This window comes from Eimeria maxima, genomic scaffold (genome assembly GCF_000499605.1).
Source record: "Eimeria maxima Weybridge genomic scaffold, Emw_scaff311, whole genome shotgun sequence".
Classification (NCBI taxonomy): domain Eukaryota; phylum Apicomplexa; class Conoidasida; order Eucoccidiorida; family Eimeriidae; genus Eimeria; species Eimeria maxima.
In genome coordinates, this window is record NW_013565957.1 from 18,280 (window position 1) to 36,755 (window position 18,476).

The 18,476-nt window shown below is 40.0% G+C and overlaps 2 protein-coding genes across 2 annotated transcripts; both read right to left on the bottom strand.

The window, feature by feature from the left end:
* Positions 1-59: 59 nt before the first annotated feature.
* Positions 60-3,242, bottom strand: EMWEY_00027770 (hypothetical protein, conserved; the record flags this gene model as incomplete). The annotated part of the gene is made up of 5 exons (XM_013481318.1): positions 60-1,305; positions 1,535-1,647; positions 1,953-2,141; positions 2,683-2,732; positions 3,125-3,242. The coding sequence occupies 5 exons, from the start codon at positions 3,240-3,242 to the stop codon at positions 60-62; spliced, it is 1,716 nt and encodes a 571-aa protein (XP_013336772.1).
* A 3,013-nt stretch (positions 3,243-6,255) lies between these two features.
* On the bottom strand, positions 6,256-8,379 carry EMWEY_00027780 (hypothetical protein; the record flags this gene model as incomplete). Its single annotated transcript, XM_013481319.1, has 6 exons — positions 6,256-6,330; positions 6,651-7,034; positions 7,215-7,612; positions 7,666-7,710; positions 7,776-7,966; positions 8,219-8,379. 6 exons carry the CDS (start codon positions 8,377-8,379, stop codon positions 6,256-6,258), a joined length of 1,254 nt encoding a protein of 417 aa, XP_013336773.1.
* Positions 8,380-18,476: the final 10,097 nt, after the last annotated feature.

Consider the following 18,476-nt stretch of genomic DNA (forward strand, 5'->3'; position numbering starts at 1 on the left):
CTGAGGCGGCAAAAGAATGCCGTGTAAACGTACATCAATATAAAGGACCTTCAAGATACTTAGTTCCGAGCAATTTTACTGCCGTTCTTCGTTTTTAGTTTTGACTTTTGCGTCATATTGTGTTTCTTGGGACTAGAACATGCAGCAGATGATTTCTTTGCTTGCTGCTGTGAGGCCGGTAGAGGCACTCGTGGGCTGTGCTTACGGTTTACGGTCTTATTGCACTGCAGCTCGGGCCTTGCAGTGAAGGAAACGTCAACACGAGTAAGGTTCAAAGGCAACCCTCTGTTCCCCGCGCGTTGTCCGTACACCTCCTGTTGTCTGTACACTTCAGACTTCACTCGCCTCCTGCCGTCACCCCTTTGCACGCAAGTGTGCAACTCCTTCAGCCTCTCGGGAGGTAAATTAATCTGCATACCACTACTGCTGCTGCTGCTGCTCAGCTTAGATACGGAGGAAAGGAGGGTGGAGCTGCCGGAGCTGCTTCCGAGGGATATGCTAAACGTTTTTGATGTGTCTGCCGTTTCACAAGGCTCTTCTGTAGATGCCTGAGACGGGGCTGTCTCTGCTTTGCAATTTGCGTAAACGTGAGCTTCTTCGTTTTGTTTGTTGATCAATGCGTTGTTGCAAAATGAAGAAAGAGACACCGGGGAACCTGCTGGTACTGAAGCGGGTAGACGCACATCTCCTGAAACAGTCTGGGCATCAGAGATAAGATTTTTCGGCTGCTGCTGGTGCTTTTGTTGCTGTTGCAGTTGTTGTTGCTCTGATTCAAAGCAAGGGCGGGGTGAAGATTTGCCTTTCATGCGGCCAAGCGGGGCTGTGGCGGTGCTATTGCTTCTGAGGGGAGCTTTAGGGACCACGTTTTTGTTGAATTGTTGTTTGTCTCGGAAGTTACGTTGGTCTGATGTGTACCTGTACACCGGCTCGTTTTTGCACTCATCGCGTGCTTGGGGTGCCTGTACACTCGCTGTTTGTTGCGGAGGTGCGGTGTCTGCTGCTGCTGAGTAATTTTTTTCTCGTTTTTTACGTAGACTATCAAACAGCGGCCTACAGCGCAGAACACCTGTTGTATTTGCCCATATTTCCTGGGCCGCTTCGAAGAGGTGTTTATATTTGGTTTCGCAGTCTGGCGTCGGGTATATTCGGGTGTAACCGCCGAGGTGTTTTTCCTCCCACTTTGTGCGCTGTACTGCCAACTCAGCCTTCACTTGTTCTCTTTCTTGCATGCGACTTTGCTTGAGTTCGGAAGAAGAGCGCAGCTTTAAATTTCGTTCTAAAACGCTCTTCTGAGCTGCATTAAACCTGAAGTTAATGCACAAAGAAAAGAAAGAGGGACGGACAGACTCTCCGACGGCACATCTGCCCCCTTAAGTAAGCACCTGGGAGAATAGCGGAGACCAGGATTTAATGCTAAGAAAGAAGCCAACAGGTATGACGCCATAAATTGCGTTTTCATGTTTTTAGCTCTTTTCCGAACTTTGCATCGGGGAGCAGCAGTAGAGGGGAATGCAAAGGAAGGCTTGCTGCTTACCTCTTTCTGTTCTTAGATGACAATCCAACAAGATGCAGCGCGTCTTTTATTACTTCGAATTTCACTTTTTTGTCAAGTGCACTGTCAGTTGCAAAAGACGGAGAATGGTTGACCTGAACAACGGGAGAAAATCCAGTTATCTCGTTGGAGATACATCAAGTGTGCTGGAGGTGTTGCGTCCATCAAAGAGCGGAGAAACAAATATGTGAAGCTTAAGTCGAATAATGGAGTTTCAAATAGGGATGTATGTCGATATAAGCCACGCAAAAAATAAGGAGCAAAAGAGGAAGAGAAAAGGTGCAGATATGGGACCACTAATATATTCCGATGGTGTAAAGTATCATATAAACAAGCACCTGCATATATATAACTATGGCCATAAACTAGGGATCAGGTAAAAAATATATTCATGCGGTACCTCAATAAGCCAGGGCTGTAGCTTATGATCTAGGAGGACATCGACCCCGAACAATTCAAAACACATTCCGTCAGTCTCGTCTTCGGAGTGGCACGACGCGTAAATATGGGCTAAAGAGGGTTGAATGCCGATAATTGTTTTTACAAGCATTGAACAAATCTTCTCTTTCAGCAACTCCACATCTCTGCCCTGCAGGGGCAAACACCCTCTAACCAACAAATTGTTCCTTTTGTGTCTGTGAAACGTGCAATACTCATCTGTGTATATGCAAGTATAATGCATATGGAAGATGCCGATATGCGTGTAAATGCATAAATACATACAAAAGTATATTGTAGACACTGCATAGATAGATAGATAACGTGAACAAGTATATATATGTTTTTATCGTTTGTTTATTCGCATGGCATCACATATGAGACTTTTCAGGGTCCCCCGCTCTCTGAATTAGCCTAGAAAATTAAATACCCCTAAACTGTAAACTTTGAACGCATGCAGTCGGTGGCTTTGTAGCTGCGGTTTCAGCGTGTGGCCGTGAATTTACGTCTTGTCTTAGTCTTTCCATAACATGGAAGAGACTCCTCTTATGCCCGTCTGCAGCTTCTTGCGGGTTTTTTGTCTGTTGAAAATCTGCTGATGACTTATTGATTGCGTAATTTGTTAAGTGCATGCACAGGTCGCCTCTGTTGCGTCGGTTTGGGGCTTGGTATGTATGTGTGGCAAATCTCACGAGCCCTTCTTTGTGCAGAAAGAGCTGAACTTCAGAACAAAAACAATTCACTCAGACCATGCAAACCCCTAATACCATAAACCGTAAAACATAGGCCCTGGACCGTAAACATTCCAACCTAACCCGTAGACCTTGCGCCATAAGTAATGAAGTGTATATTATCTCTTCGCGACGCAATATCTGAGCTTTATAAACGAGGCAGCTAAATGCAAAATTGAGATTCAGCTTGGGTTAGTGTATTCTTGACTGATATGGTCTTGCCTGTACTGTGTAAGTATAGGGGTATAGCAACGGTTTCCTTCCTTTATTTTAGCATTATATGGTTAAGAAGAAAAGGAGAGTATTCAGTTGTAAGTAATGTTTTATACTGTTCACTTGGTTGCAGCTGCTTTCTTCAATGCGTGAAGTAGTCTAGCCTTTTCTGTGGGCAGTGTATTCATACTTAGTTTGTCCGTGACAATAGACAATTGTAACATTTGTCTGTGCTCCGTTTCACAACCTGCGTTTGTAGTACCTGCACTGATATTGTCTATTACAATGTGCGTTTGTACTGTTTCCATTGACTGTGTTTACTATAATTGACAGTAATGATTGTTGTACGGCAAATTATTGGGATACTGAACTGCATTGAGTTGCTGCTTACCCTCAAGGGGTTGCAGCCTGTGAGGAGGAGGTACAGCCTCAAATCGAACTTCAGGCCGTCTAAAAGAAAGGGTTTATGAATATATCTTTGAGCTACAAAGTGCTCCTTAAAACAAATCTCTTGTTCACTTTGAACCAAGCAAATGCCTCTCCCTTGGCTGCCGCTTTCGGGTTTTAGAATAAATGTTTTCCGTCGTTTATCTGAAAACTGAGCTCGCAAGGCCCCCGCATCTGCAAATAAACATCAGCTGTAATAGCTCGCAAGCAATAAATGCAGCAGTTTTACGCGCTGAATCTGCAGCCAGACAAACGTAAACTAAGGCATGACGACCGAAGGGCACGCGCAGAAAAGCCGGTGGACTCTTTGCAGGACGTCAGCCCTGGAAAACGAGCAGTTTAATTCGCTTCAACGAGTAAACAAATTTTATTACGGTTTTACGCTTAGACCATGCGGATTACAGAGCTTTTCTCCCCATTACAAGTACCGTCGTTGACAGAAGAAGGCGCAGATCCAGTAAAGAGACTGAATAAGAGAATAGCAGCAGCAGCAACTCTAGTCGCAACTCGCGCAGATTCGTTGGTTTGAACCGCACCTGTAGGGAGAATGAACGTAGAAGGAAAGAATCTATATTCTTTGGGATAATACGCCTTCATGCGCTGCAGCGTCCTTCCCAGGTAGTTTTTGCTTCGGAAAAAAGAAAAACACACGGGAGAAAGCAAGTCCATAGGGAGATTTCAAGTGATACTAATACACTAAACAGATAGTTCAACCGGTCGGTAGTGATGTTAAATAACAACGAATTGAGAACACAGTATTGTCTAAGCTGTTTAGATAGTTCTAAAGGCAGGCCTTGGCCTTCTATCATATTTTGTCAGTCTAGAGGATGCTTGTATGGAACGTGGAAGGTAGAAACCATGCATTATCTACTCTTCGCCTTGCTTGTTGATTGAAACCACTACTTGCACACTAAAGATTATTAATTAATTGCTTGTTGGCAACAAAAAGGTCTTTTCTGTGGGGCTTGCCGTGTAATCGCATGGGTTCCAACAAAGTGGTTTATTTTCTGGTATGGCTTCATCTTCAGAAGTCTGTCTAAACTGATAGATGAATCCGTCCAAAGTAAGTCCTGTACCCCGCAAGAAAAGAATGCAGTTACAGACACAACGACGCCCGTAAGCTAACAACATTGCATAGAAGCAGATAAACAAATACTGATATTTTTTGCTCATTTGTTTGTATCATTGTTCGTATTCAGCCAAATTTTATGCCTCCTTTTCGCCAAAACCCTAGACCGGTTCGTTTGGTTTTGCCACATTATTTGCCTTTTGTTTGCACGTTGCATGCTGCTTGCTCGCTTTCTTTGCTTCATTTATCTTGCGGTTTGTGTACCGCTAATGCCGAATTTAGCGTTTAATTCGTGTTTTGTCTGTTTTCGTCCTGTTTTATTTATTCTCACCCAGTCGTCGTCTTCATTTTCGCACTCCACCCACCCTGGAAAGCTCGAGCAGACTTTACGGATGACTCGGTATTTCGTGTGACAGAGACAGTAGACTACTTTTGCTTTCTTTTTAGTACCTTTTTTTAATGACACAGCCGATACGTGCTGCTGGGATTTGCTGTTGTGCTGTGCTGTCGGTATACCGGGGATCGCTTCCTCCCGCTGTGGCTTCATATTTCCGAATAAAATATGTTTATTTCATTTAAAGTGCAAGTATTTTAGTTATTGAACCCCAAAAGATATCTTCTTTCTGCACGCGGTCGGGACCCCAGGCCACGGATGTGTACGCATAATAAATCCGGCACATCTGAGCTTGGGATCTCGTTAGTTCAGCAGGGGTTTGGGATCAAAAGAACCAAATAACAACAGAAGTCAGGGCATTTATATTCATTTATTTAACACCTACAAGTACTTTTGGAGGACCTAATCACAGAAATGAGCTAGGAAGGAGAAAGCCGGGCGGGGCTGACTCTGAGATGTGTGCAGACTGGATGAAGGCTCGTGGGGAGAAGGTATCACAAAACAAGCCAAAATGCTCATGTCCAGTTGAAATACTTTTAAATTGTATTCAACTACATTAGTGTATCCAATTTTCACTCTTTTTACTCGTGTAAAAATGCATTCCAGCTCGAAGTTAAGGACTTTCCCGAGGGAAAAGGATGGCACAACACTTTCCGTTAACATCTGTCGTACAATTGGCGGAAATTACAGAAACAACCATTCCTTCTGTTTCCTTTTATTCACTGCAAACATAACATCATAAACTTGTGAAGAACGGGAAGGAAAGGCCATACATAACTAACGGAGCGTCAGGGACACTTGCGAGCAGAACATCACTTAATCCCCCTTAAACTCTGAAATAATTGCAATTATAGTAACACTAATCAATTTATTTTTGATTTAGCAGGAAACTAGATTTATAGCAAAGTGCGTCCCCCGGGGACGTGGCTTCTGCTCTTTAGTTTGCATGAACTCTGACTAAATGCACAGTAAAGATACGAATACAAGAAGAGCATTTTCTCTCTCTCCTCTTCTTCATGTATGCTCTCAATGTAGTTATTATTTAATGGCACATGTCATCAATGACTGCAGCAGAACTGCAGCAACAGTTCCTCTAGATCTAGCTTGGATAACCACATGAAGAAACCTGTATGCAAAGGTCTACAAACATAGCAAACAAAACTTAAATGAAAGAGAAACAACAGAGATGTTGACGTTAAAACATATCTTTTTCTTTATATTACATATTCACAGTAAATTGTACAAGGTATAAAAGGGATAATAATAACGGATTATTTAAGACACAGGAGGTTTCCTTAAAGAAACCAAGCCAATGACAGCAACAAAAGGGTGACAATTGTTGGGTAAATGAAGACAAAATAAACCCATATCCTAAAAATAATAAAACGAAATAAACAAAAGACTAAGTAATCTAGTTATATTGAATTAAATCGCACCATATACTTGTTTTTCCTTCTTTTTCCTCTTCTTTCTTTATGAGTTCCTCCTGAATCACATCGAACACACAAGACATAGAAGCACATTTTATACTTTTTTATTTATTTAATCCTTCTTTTTTTTATTTTCTTCTAACATTAATTCTATTGCTTATTCCTCACCTTCTCCTCTGGCGAATAGTTAGGGTTTACATAAGGGGGTTTTGATGGCTTTTCTTCGGGACCCCAAGAAGGGTGTAAGTCCTGAGGGTAGCAAGGAAGCAACAGCAAAATAAATAAATAAATAAATTAAATATTTAATTAACCAGATAAATTGAATAAATAAGACAAATTACAATTAAATTTATATAATATGTAGAGACAAACACACCTCTGGTGATATCTTAGGAGGGGGAAGCTCCGAAGGAATTGGCGGTAAAGGAATTTTTAATATTTCTTTTTCCTCTTTTTCTCTTTCCCTTTCTATTTCTTCTTTCTCCTTTTCTTCTTCTTCTGCTGCTTTTGCTGCCTCCTTTGCTTCTTCCTCTTCTTTTCTCTCCTTTTCTTTTTCTTCTTCTTTCGCTGCTTCTTCCTTCCTTTCTTCCTCTTTCGCTGCTTCTTCCTTTTTTTCTTCCTCTTTCTCTTCTTCTATTTCCTTTTCCTTTTCTCTTTGCCGCTCCCTCTCCTCCTCTCTCTCCTCCCTCTCTTCTCTTTCTTCCTCCCTAAGTTTTCTCCTTTCCTCCCTTGTAGGTTTGAGTTCCCCTTCAGGGGTTTCCTGTTTGTTAAATTTCTTGTTTTTCCTTTTTATATATCATTGATGATGATGGCACCCACCGCAACTTTAGGGGGTATTTCTTCTTTCTTTTCTTCTTTTTCTTCAGATAAGGGTCCTAATGCCTAGATACATTTGTAGGTTTGCTGCTAAGACGTCAAGTATGAAGGGAGGAAGACAGACCTCTCCTTCCTCCTCTTCTTCGGGTACTTCACGTGTCTCTTGAGATATTTTTTGAACTTTTTCTTCTTTTCCCTCTTCCCCCCTTTCTCCCTCTGGTGCCTCCATCTCTTCTGCGTGAATCCTTTTTTCTTCTCCTATTTCTTCTCCATGAGGCAGCGCCTCTGTGTATGTACGTTGAATAGGACGCAGTTGGGTTTTGTGTGACAGGCCGTGCACTTCTTTAAGTTGCTCCTTCTCCTTAATCCCCTTCTCTTCTTCTTCATGCCTTTTCTCTACTTCTCCTTCTTTTTGTATAGGAAAAGGCAAAGGTATTATTTGAACTTGAGGTGGAGATGGAGGAGGAGGCGCAGCAGGGGGGGGTTTCTTGTGTCGTTTCTCTTTTGGTGCTTCTTCTGGTGCTGCTGCTGTTTATTACAAGAGGATACAAGAGGGAAGAAAGCAAAGGACTAACCTTCTTCTACAACAATTATTTTCCTCTTTCCAGGGGCACAAGAAGCTGCATATGCACATTTATAACAGGTCAAGCCTGCATGCATGCAGAGATAAGGCAATCAGCAACACCTGTTGTTTGCTGTTCCTCCTCTTCCAAGGCCTCTTCGGTGTTCTCTTTGAAGTCTTCTGCATCTTTGTGCATCTGACGCGACAACTTCGACTGAAGGAATAGAGGTGTGTGTACACTGCACATTTTTTCTGGGGATTGCTTGTTGTTAGAAGACCGACCTGCAGCTGGTCCCGTTCCCGCTCTATCATCCCTGTGAAGAAATATCATCATGATGATAGTTCACTAAAGCTACACAACTACTAAAGAACCTTTGATGTTTTCATCGGTAACCCATCTCTGATTTGCTCTAAGCACGGTCAGAATCACTGCGTTTCCGACAACCTGCTCGAGTTGTTTTCGGGTGTATAGGGACCTCGCTGCCAGCCTTTTGACCTCCTGATGCACCAGCCAAAGTTTACGAATTAATTACTAATCAAATAAGTCGATTTTCATATTCTAAGACCTGCAGAAGACGACGGCGCTCGAGGCGAAGTAGCGCCGACCAGTCGTGGCAAGGAAATCGTTCAAGGTTGGCTGCGGCGAAAGTTTGTGCAGCAACAAACTAGCAAAGAAACAAAGAAAGAAAAGTATTACCCACACGACTTGAATTAAAATTGCCTCCATCGTGAATTGCGGGGGAAATTTCTTCCTCCGCAGCGGCGCCATGCCGCCTGTTTGCGTCTTGCTGACGGTTTTGCGTGGCGCTTAGACAAAAATGTGGCAGTAAAACACAAAAACAGATCTTTAAAAGCAAAACAATCATCATCCCATGACGGGTTATGGCCTATTTCCTCTTAAATTCGGCCATATGGTCGATATTCCTGTGAAACCCGCCTGATGATATCGCTCAAAAAAGTTGAATTTCAGCATCGTTCCCGAGCTGTCGAGACACCGCAGAAATCGAACACTCCTTCGAGGATCCTAGGGAATCATGCACGATAATGCTTTGTATACATATGCATATCCGTTTCTATACAAATGACTGTCTAAAGTAAGACTTAATCGGAGTTAAGAAAACCCCAAATGGCAGAAACTGCCGCAGTCCCACTTTGGGGTTTCAGTTGCAGTATTGTTCCGCCTGTACAGAAGTATTGACAAAAACATAAAAGGCAAATGCCTAATATTGATGCCATTTGCAGCAGAGATTGTATATCTAAATTCTTTTTCTAAGTATTAAAGTTCTTTCATTATTTATGAACCGAGTTGACCAGTGGTTCTCCTCATGTAGAGGAGGCGGACAGCACACAGCACAGGCCGCGTAGCTGACAGAGAACAGCAGCAAAGAAGTATATACTATGAAGTTAACCATGAAATGTGTTAGGGATGCAAGGAATATGAATTCTTTATTCTCTCTCTCTAGCTGCAGCGACAGACTGCATACCGTGGATGTTGCAGAGCTTCGGGGTATTTATATGGGCGGCCCCGATGGATATTTTTATTGCGGATGTAACAATTATACTTTTACTTATATATGAATATTCGTTTTCTCGTAAAACTCAGCAGATGTTTTTGCAATTCAATACTACTCATAGCTTTCCTGTATCACAGCGGCGTAGCTGCCGAGACAGTCCAGCGGAGAGGTCCCCTTTATACGTTAGTTATCGATGTTCTTTTTAAATCCTTCTTTTCTTAATATATCCTTCTTATTTCTGTTTTGTCTTAATTTTAGTAAAACATATGTAAGAAGATGATGCACAGCAACAAGACAACAACAACACTTCTGTATACAGCACCGCGCACTGCCCACTGCAGCTGCGAGCTCTGCCGAGTGCTGCCGCTGTCTGATGGCGGCGACGCGTTTATTGTTTTTTTTGTTTGAAATACAAATAAAAAAAGAATAAATCAACTCAATTTAAGAAGAAAAACGAAATAAATATAGACAAATCACTAATATTCACCCTGTCAGCCAGCCAGCAGCCCCCCCGTCCCCGCACTCAATCGGGTTTCGGTGTGCAGCCGCGTGCTGCTGGCGTCGCCAGCCCTACAATGTATCCTTTTTCTCCTCTAAGGATCAATAAAGAAGTATAGAATTATAAAAGGAACAATTATACCATTAATTATTCTTCAAGAAGCCCCTAGGTAGATATCCCCTACTACTGGTGGTCCTACTACACTCTACACAGCAGCTGCTGCAGCGACGCAGTTGCAGTGTCTCGCCACCTCGTGCAGTTCTTCAACTCTTCATAAAAAGTTGCATAAGAATGAACAGAGGATAATTATAGTTGAATCCTCTGTATTCAGCTCAGTTTGCTGCGTCTGTTGAGCTGTACATACACCTCTTGGCCTTATCATGACCTGATGTAGTTGCCTAACAAGGATGCCTCCTCCTTATACGCCCTCGGAGGCCATGGAGTCTACTGGGCATATGATGAGGTGTACGTACACCCCATTATCTCCTTCAAATAACTCCCCTGTCCGCACTTCTTCAGCTGGCTCTTATTGTCTCGGCAGTGACGCCGAGGCACTCCCGACGGCGGAGTCTTTGCAACACCGACAGCAGCAGCAACTGCAACAAGAAGTGCAGCAGCAGCCGCAGCAACAGCAGCAGCAGCAGCAGCAGCAGAATGATGAATCGGCAGAGAAGTGTCATTATTCTCCTCTAAGCTCAGGAAGTCAAGGATTATCTTATACCCATCATGACCAATCAAGCGATAGTATGGCGCACACCTGTATAAGGAGCAGCAGCAACAGCAGCAGCAACAGCAACAGCAGCAGCAACAGCAGCAGCAGCAGCAATGATGGGGATGGTGATACTCATCCCTTCCGTTCGCTGCTGCTGCCGTCTCTATCCATGGTCCCTCCTCTTATACATCGTTATACAGGGACATCTACTGAGTCCTTATTGGTGGGGTTGTTGTGTTGTTTAATAAATATTCTTCTTTATATATGTAGCGGTGTATTAACTCGTGTACTGCAGCAGCAGGAGCATCAGGTACTAACTTACCCTCAGCAGCAGCAGGATGGGGAGCAGCAGCAGCTGCTGCCTCCATGTCCTCCCCATATTGATGGTCAACCTCCTCCCCCTACTGCTGAGCCCTGCAGCGTACGTACACCTGAATTAAGGACAGAGAGACTACGCGTCCCCTACCTCATGGTCTGGCTACCACAAGTTTGTCAAATTATTTTTCTTTTTATTTCTCTTAGAGCTATTCGTAAGAAATATGCAAGAAGAAGAAGAATACGCAGAAGTAGCAGCAGCAGCAGCAGCAACAGCAGCAGCAGCAGCAGCAGCATGATAGAACCACCTGAATTGCTGCCTTTTACAAGTCAAGAAGTATCTGTTCTTAGTCCTGCCGACTCATTGCTGCATGCACCTCCTGCAGCAGCAGCAGCAGCAGCAGCAGCAGTAGACACGGAGGGCACTGCAGCACATGAGCCTGCTGTTGCTGCTTCCCTTACAGAAGCACCAGAAGAAACAGCAGCAGCAACAGCAGCAGCAGCAGCACCAGCAGACCAAGAAAAGGGTTTGAAGGAAAGCTTAAGTCCTACTGTTGCTGACGACGAGACAACAGCAACAGCAGCAGCAGCAGCAACAGCAGCAGCAACAGCAGCAACAGGAGAAGGAGAAAGTAGAGGCATGAATATAATATCTCGTGTACGTAATTGTATATATACTGAGGTGTATGTACGTTATATAGAGGTATATATAATAAGCGTAAATACATTTCTTAATAAAGAATTAAAGTATGAAGGAATAGGAATGTTAATTATGGCATGTTTATTCCTTTTATTTCTTTATTTAGTACAAGGATGGTGTTGGAGTATAGCTGTAGGTACACCAGGAATGAGTGTATGTAGCGTAACTGCTATATATAGTACAAATTCTTTTTTTATATTTCTTTTTACATCTATTATATATAAAGAAGGAATAGAAGATTTTATACAAATTATTTCTCTTATTATTGCTGCTGTAGGTGTTGCACTCATTACATATGATAGCCAAGGGGAGCCACAGTCCTCATTAGGTGTATCTTTATCTATTATTTCCTCTGCTGTATACGGACTATTTGAGGTATTATATAAGGGTTATTTATTACAAAATAGATCTACACAACCTCTTTTATTTGTTTTCTTTATATCGGGTATAATGGGGGCACTTTCCCTTCTTTTTATGTGGTTACCTATACCTATATTGCATGCATTGGGGCTTGAAACATTTCCTTCAGGTGTACCTACACCTCTTGTATGTTTTTTATTACTTCTTTCTTGTTTATGTAGTACAATATATAATATATTATTACAGGTTTCTTTATTATTACTCCCTTCTCCTATGCTTGTTGCTATGTGCTTCCTTCTTTCCTTACCACCAGCAGCTATTGCTGATTCCCTTAGGGGGGGAGGAGGGGGGGTAGGGGGCCCTGGTTGTTTATTAATAGGTAGTGCCCTTCTTCTTACTGCTATTAAGGAACTAAATGTAAGAAGAAGAGAGACAGAGACACAACAAACACAACTTGCAGATCTATGTGTACCATTTACACTTAATAGCAACAGCAGCAATAGTATCATGAGTAGCAGCAGCAGCAGCAGCAGCAACTTGAATGCATGCAAACTATAAGGATCTATCTTGTCATGATGAAGGAGGGAAAGGAGCAGCAGACGAAGACATGGCACCAGCAGCACCAGCAGCAGCAGCAGCAGAGGGAATATTACAACTATTAAAACAGCAACAAGAGCAGCAGCAGAGGGAGCAGCAGCAGCTGCTCCTGCAATAGCAGAAGCAGCAGCAGCAGCAGCATGGGTGTTGCGAGCCTTTTCTTCTTGTCTTTTTTTTTTTATCTCTCTCTCCCCTCCCCCTTATTGTTATTATGTACATATTAATGCCTATATTTATGTTCTTAATTTCTTCTTTTTCTTCTTAATTCTCCGTTTTATTTTGCGGTGTACATACACCTCATCTGCAGACTCCGCTATATTATATGCAGAGAAAAATGCATGCATGCATGCATTTTGCATGCATGCGCATACATGCATGCGTGCATGCATGTATTTATTTTTACATGCATGCATTTAGCATGCATGCAGGCATCTTTACATGCATTTTTTCTTCATGCATGCAGTTTGCATGCATGCATTTTTGCAAGTATGCATGCATGCATGCTTGCATGCATGCATGCATTTATTTCTTGTGTCTGCTCAAGTATTGAGTGTATATGAATATTTTATTTATTTTGTTCTTTATCTTTTTAATTATATAATAGTAATAAATATAATAAAAGAAGAACTCCTTAATAAGTGTATTGTCATGAGCTGCCTATACACCCCAGCAGCTCCCCTTCTAGACAGCATTGCTGTCTTTGTTTTTCTCTTCCTTTCCTTCTGTTAGACGCATGCATTCTTTATTTCTTTCTTGTTGTATGCACGTCTTACTATTATCTATTATTAGTTGTTTATTTAGATAAATAATATAATTAGTAATAAATTAGATAGATAAAAGAAACAAAAAATGAATAGAAGAAAGGAGGAATAAACAGTAATAGGCAAAGAAACGAACTCTTTCTGTTACCTTTTGCTGCTGCTCTGTTTGCCCCCGTTGCGGGGACTACTTACTAGTTTACTTAATTAAATTAATTAATTAGTTTATTTATTTATTTATTTATTTATTTAGCATTAGGTAGGTAAATAAACAAAAGTTTTCTGTTAAGGTGTCACGAGCAAGCCATAAGTAGCGAGAAAAAAAGATGTATTTCTTGTATCTTTATTGCATGCGTTTATTGTATACACCCCAATCTTACGTCTTGTATTGACTCATTTAGTCATTAGACAAGAGAAAAAAGAGCAGAAAAAAGAATAAAAAGAGCAAAGAAACAAAAAAATGCAATAAAAGAATAAAGATTAACAATAAAGACAAAAGGAAACAGCAGCAATGGCAGCACGTCAAGGTAGCCACAGCAATTTTTAATGTTAATGAATAAAATGTAAAGCAAATTAATTAAATAATGAAGGAAATATACAAAAAAATATTGAAGGATGAATATAATATAGTAAAAATTAGTAAAAAGATGAATAATAAAGAAGAAACAAGTACCAACGACTGGTGACTGCTACTGCACAAAGAAGAAAATCAAAAGGAAGGAAGAGGAAGAAGGGAAAAAGGGAACTTCCTTGGAAACAGCTCTGTTTTTAACAGTGTTAATAATATAAATAATTTAATTAAAAACCCTAAAAGTAAGGGTTTCCCCTTGAAATAATAAACCCTAAACCCTAAACCCTTAACCCTGTGAGTGGTGGGCTGCTGTTGGGTACAAATGTATGGATGTGGGGGGGGTTACGGGCATAGGGGTGTGTTGTGTGTGTATAAAGGGATATTCAGCAAAAGATATAATTATATTTCATGAGAAACGAGTGAAATTGCGTGTAAAACAATAGAAAGTTGTTGCATTTATGCGTCGGCTCTGGTGTACATACACCCCAGGAGTTGATGACAACAGACGGAGTTTCCTGTGCTGTGGCTTTCAGTGTGTTGTATGGGTAAAAAAAGGCGTAATTTTATGTCTATTTCTTCGTTAAATTATAATTAATGTATTTTAAACATTAAATAATTCACGAATTTTGTTTTTCCTTACCTGTGTCCCCTCTCCGTGTTGCATACGAGTTGGGTTTCCATATCCATCCGCGGCGTCATTCATTTCTTGCTTCCTCTTCTTTTAACCGGAAGAAGCGGCATCATCCATTTCTTTTAAGGGTTGAATAAAAAGACCCATGGACTTTCTTTCTTCTGGGCGTGCCTCGCCCATTCATTCATCCATCCCTAATCAGCAAAATCCATCTTCTTCATCGCGAGCAGACAACGAAAACACCGAGCAAAACCCCCCGTCGTCTCCTGTTGAGAACGTACAGCAGCAAGAGCATCATCAACAACAGTATCAGCAAGAGCAGCAGAATACGACGTCACCTCAACAGGTTTCTGACCATATTGCATCTTCTTCTACCCCTCTTCCTTCATCTGTTTTGTTAGATTCGGAGGAATCCCCCACAGGCGCTGCTGCTGCAAGTGCTGCTACTGCTGCTAGTTCTGCTGCTGCTGCTAGTGCAAGTGACACCTCTCGTAGTACAACTCCTGCAACAACAGAGGATCAGCATCCTTTCCCTCCTCCCTCTGAAGCCCCCACAACTGACAATCCTAATTCAACAACAGCAACAGCAGCAACAGCAGCAACAGCAACAGGAGCAACATCAGCAACAGAAACAACACTCCCCCCACCAGCAACAACAGAAGGAACAGCAGCAGAATCCTCTTCTTCTTCTTCCTCTTCTTCCTCTTCTTCCTCTTCTTGTTCTGCTACAGAGGACGTCGTATTAAAGATGGCACCAGGGGGTAAATTATTAAGTGAGGAGATGAGTACAACAACTCGTGGTTGGGCAGAAGACAGTAAATTATCTGAGGCAGCAACAGCAACAGCAACAGGAACAGCAGCAGTAGATCCAGCAGCAGCAGGAGCATGTAAGAGTTTAGTAAGTCCTTCTCGTTGTTCATCTTCTTGTTCAGCAGTAGTAGGAGATAAAGAAGAAGAAAAAGAAGAAGAAAAAAAACAAGAAAATGAATATTTACAATTAGAACAAGAAAAGAAGAAAGAAGAAGGAGAAAGGAAGAAAGGAAGTTTATTAGTTCCTTGTATAGCTGTATTCTCTAGTAATTATAACTTTGTTGTTACTTCTATAACATTATTTCTTATGAATCAGGATGACGAGTATAAGAAGACACTAGAGACAGTAATAGGTAATGGTACAATAAAGATGTTATCTTATGCAGGTGCTATAATAGGTATGTGTATAATGGGTAATTTAGGGGATCTAATAGGAAGAAGAAAGGCAATGATTTGTACATTATTTCTTGTCTTATTGGGATCGTTGGGATCGGCTTTCCTCTCATGGGGATCGGCTCTATCTGTATCTATAATAATGGGTATATTTAGATTTATATTAGGTGTAGGATCTGGTGGTGTATACCCATTAAGTGCAGTAACTGCAGCAGAAGGAAGTACAAGTATAAAAGAAGATGATAGATGTTTACGTGTATCTTTTGCTTATTCTATGAATGTACCGGGTATATTATTCCCTTATTTATTAGCATTATTCTTATGGTATATAACAAAGGAGAATGTAGATATTTCCTTTCGTGTCCTATTAGCCTTTGGTGCTATACCTGCATTTATTGTATGGTTACCTGCATGGAGATTAAAAGATAATAATAATAATAATAATAATAATAATAATAATAATAATAATAGTTATAATTTATTATATAATATATATAATATATTTAATAAACGTACCTATTGGCGTCAATTATTAGGTACAGGTGTATGCTGGTTATTGTATGATGTTACTGCCTATGGTATACTTCTTATACAACCAGAGATAACACAACTTATATGGGGTAATAATAGTGATAATAATAAAGTAATTAATATAATTAAACAAAATATATTATTAAATATTATTGGTATACCTGGTTGCTATATGGGTATACTTGTACTAAGACAGATGGGTGTAAAATGGTTACAATTTTGGGGCTTTTTAGGTCTCGCATTTTCTTCATTTCTTCTTGCTGCTGCAGCGCATGCATTACAATATTATTCATGGGCACAATTAATATTATTATGTATTGTTAATTATTTTATTAATTGGGGTGCAAGTATAACTACATTTATACTTCCTTCTGTTGTATTTCCTCCCTCTGTTAGGTCTACCTATGCAGGTATATCTGCTGCATTAGGTAAGGTAGGAGCAGTTATGGGTATTTATCTAATGAAGTATGCATTAGCACAATGGGGATTATGTACAATGATGATTTGTGCAGGTATTCCTTCCCTTATTGCTGCTATACTTACTTTCTTCTTTGTTAGTCCTACACATAATACACCTATGCAAGATATTAAGGAATGCTTCTCTAGTCTTGCTGGATGTATTCCTTTTATTGATTGTAGAAGGAGAAGAAAAACATAAATTTATTTATTTATTTATTTATTTATTTATTTATTATGCTTTTCTTATGTTATTTATTTAGTTTAGGGTTGTTGTTGATATTATTAAGGGAGGGATTTGCTCTTGTTTATTTATTTATAAGAGAGGGTAGGGATGGATACTTGTATAGGGGGAAGGAAAGGGAAATAAATAAATAAATAAATATAAATAAACAGATTGGAGGGAAATAATACAAAGAAAAAGAAGCGAGATAAAAGAACAGAGAGGGGAAGAAAGGAAGGAAATAAAAGAGGAAAAGAAGAGATGAATAATTCAGTTGGTGGATTAAGAGAGAAGGAGGAAGGAAGATTAATTAGCTTACCTTATAAGAAGAAAAAAAAGAACTATTAAGGGATAATAAAGATAAAAAAGAATCATTATTATTATTACTATTATTAAATAAAAGGAAAAAGAATAATAATGGAGGAAATAATGAGGAAATAGTTAGAGGCGTTTTATTTGCATAAAAAGAAGAAAAATTATATTTTTTATTTAATTATATTATTATATTTATCCTATAAAAAGAACAAAAAAAACGTTTTATTTCGTTTGGGGCTTTGGTGAATCTGCATGCATGCATGCACGCATGCATGCATACAGGAGGGAAAAGAGGCGCATGCATGCGGGGGGAGGATTAGTTGCCAGTATATATATTGTATATTATATTATATGTAAAAGAAGAAGAGGAAGAATAGACAAAAAAAGATAAAAAAAAGGAAAAAAGAAAAAAAAAAAAAAAAAGAGGGGCTTTGTTAATGAACATCTTTTATGTATAAATGCATGCATCTGTACATGCATGCATATACCCTAATAAACGCATGAATATGTACATATTATATATATATCCATTTATATATTTATATTTATATATATTTATATCTGTTTACATATAGTATTATATTATTATTTATTTATTTATTTATTTATATAATTATATAAGTATATGCATATGTATTTAAATATATATAGTGATTTATTTATATATATAAATATACATGAGGCTGCACCTCTTATTTATCCCTTTTCTCCTCTCCTTCTTCTTTTCTTTCTTCTTTTCTTTCTTTCTTTATTTCTCTATTTAATTTGTTGTATCTTTTACTCATTGTGCATGCATGCAGCCATATATATATACATATATGCATGCATGCATGCACGCATGCACATAACGCATGCATGCACGCACGCATGCACATGCATTCACGCATGCATACATCCATCCATGAGGCTGCTGCATGCATGCATCCATCCATGTAAGCATGCATGCATGCATCCATGGGGCTGCTGCATGCATGCACGCGTGCACGCATGTAGCTGCTGCTGCTACATCCATACATGCATATGCATGTGGCTGCTGCTGCTGATGCATGCATGCACGCATGTAGCTGCTGCTGCTGCATCCATGCATGCATAAGCATGTAGCTGCTGCTGCAGCTGCTGCTGCATGCACGCATGCATGCATGCATGCATGCATGTGCTGGTTGCGTGTAGATATGTTGGGGTATAGGGATTGCGGAGGTGCGCCCTTAAAGACACAGATATAAGGAGTTGCATCATTTATATATTTATTTATTTATTATTTATTTATTTATTTATTTATTTATATATAAATATACACGATTAAGCCTCCTCTTCTTCTTTCCTTCTTATGCTTAATCGTGATGGCGTTATGCCTATGCATATGCAAACTCTTAGGTGTATACACACCATCTACTATTTGCATATATATACACTTATATATATATATATATATATATATA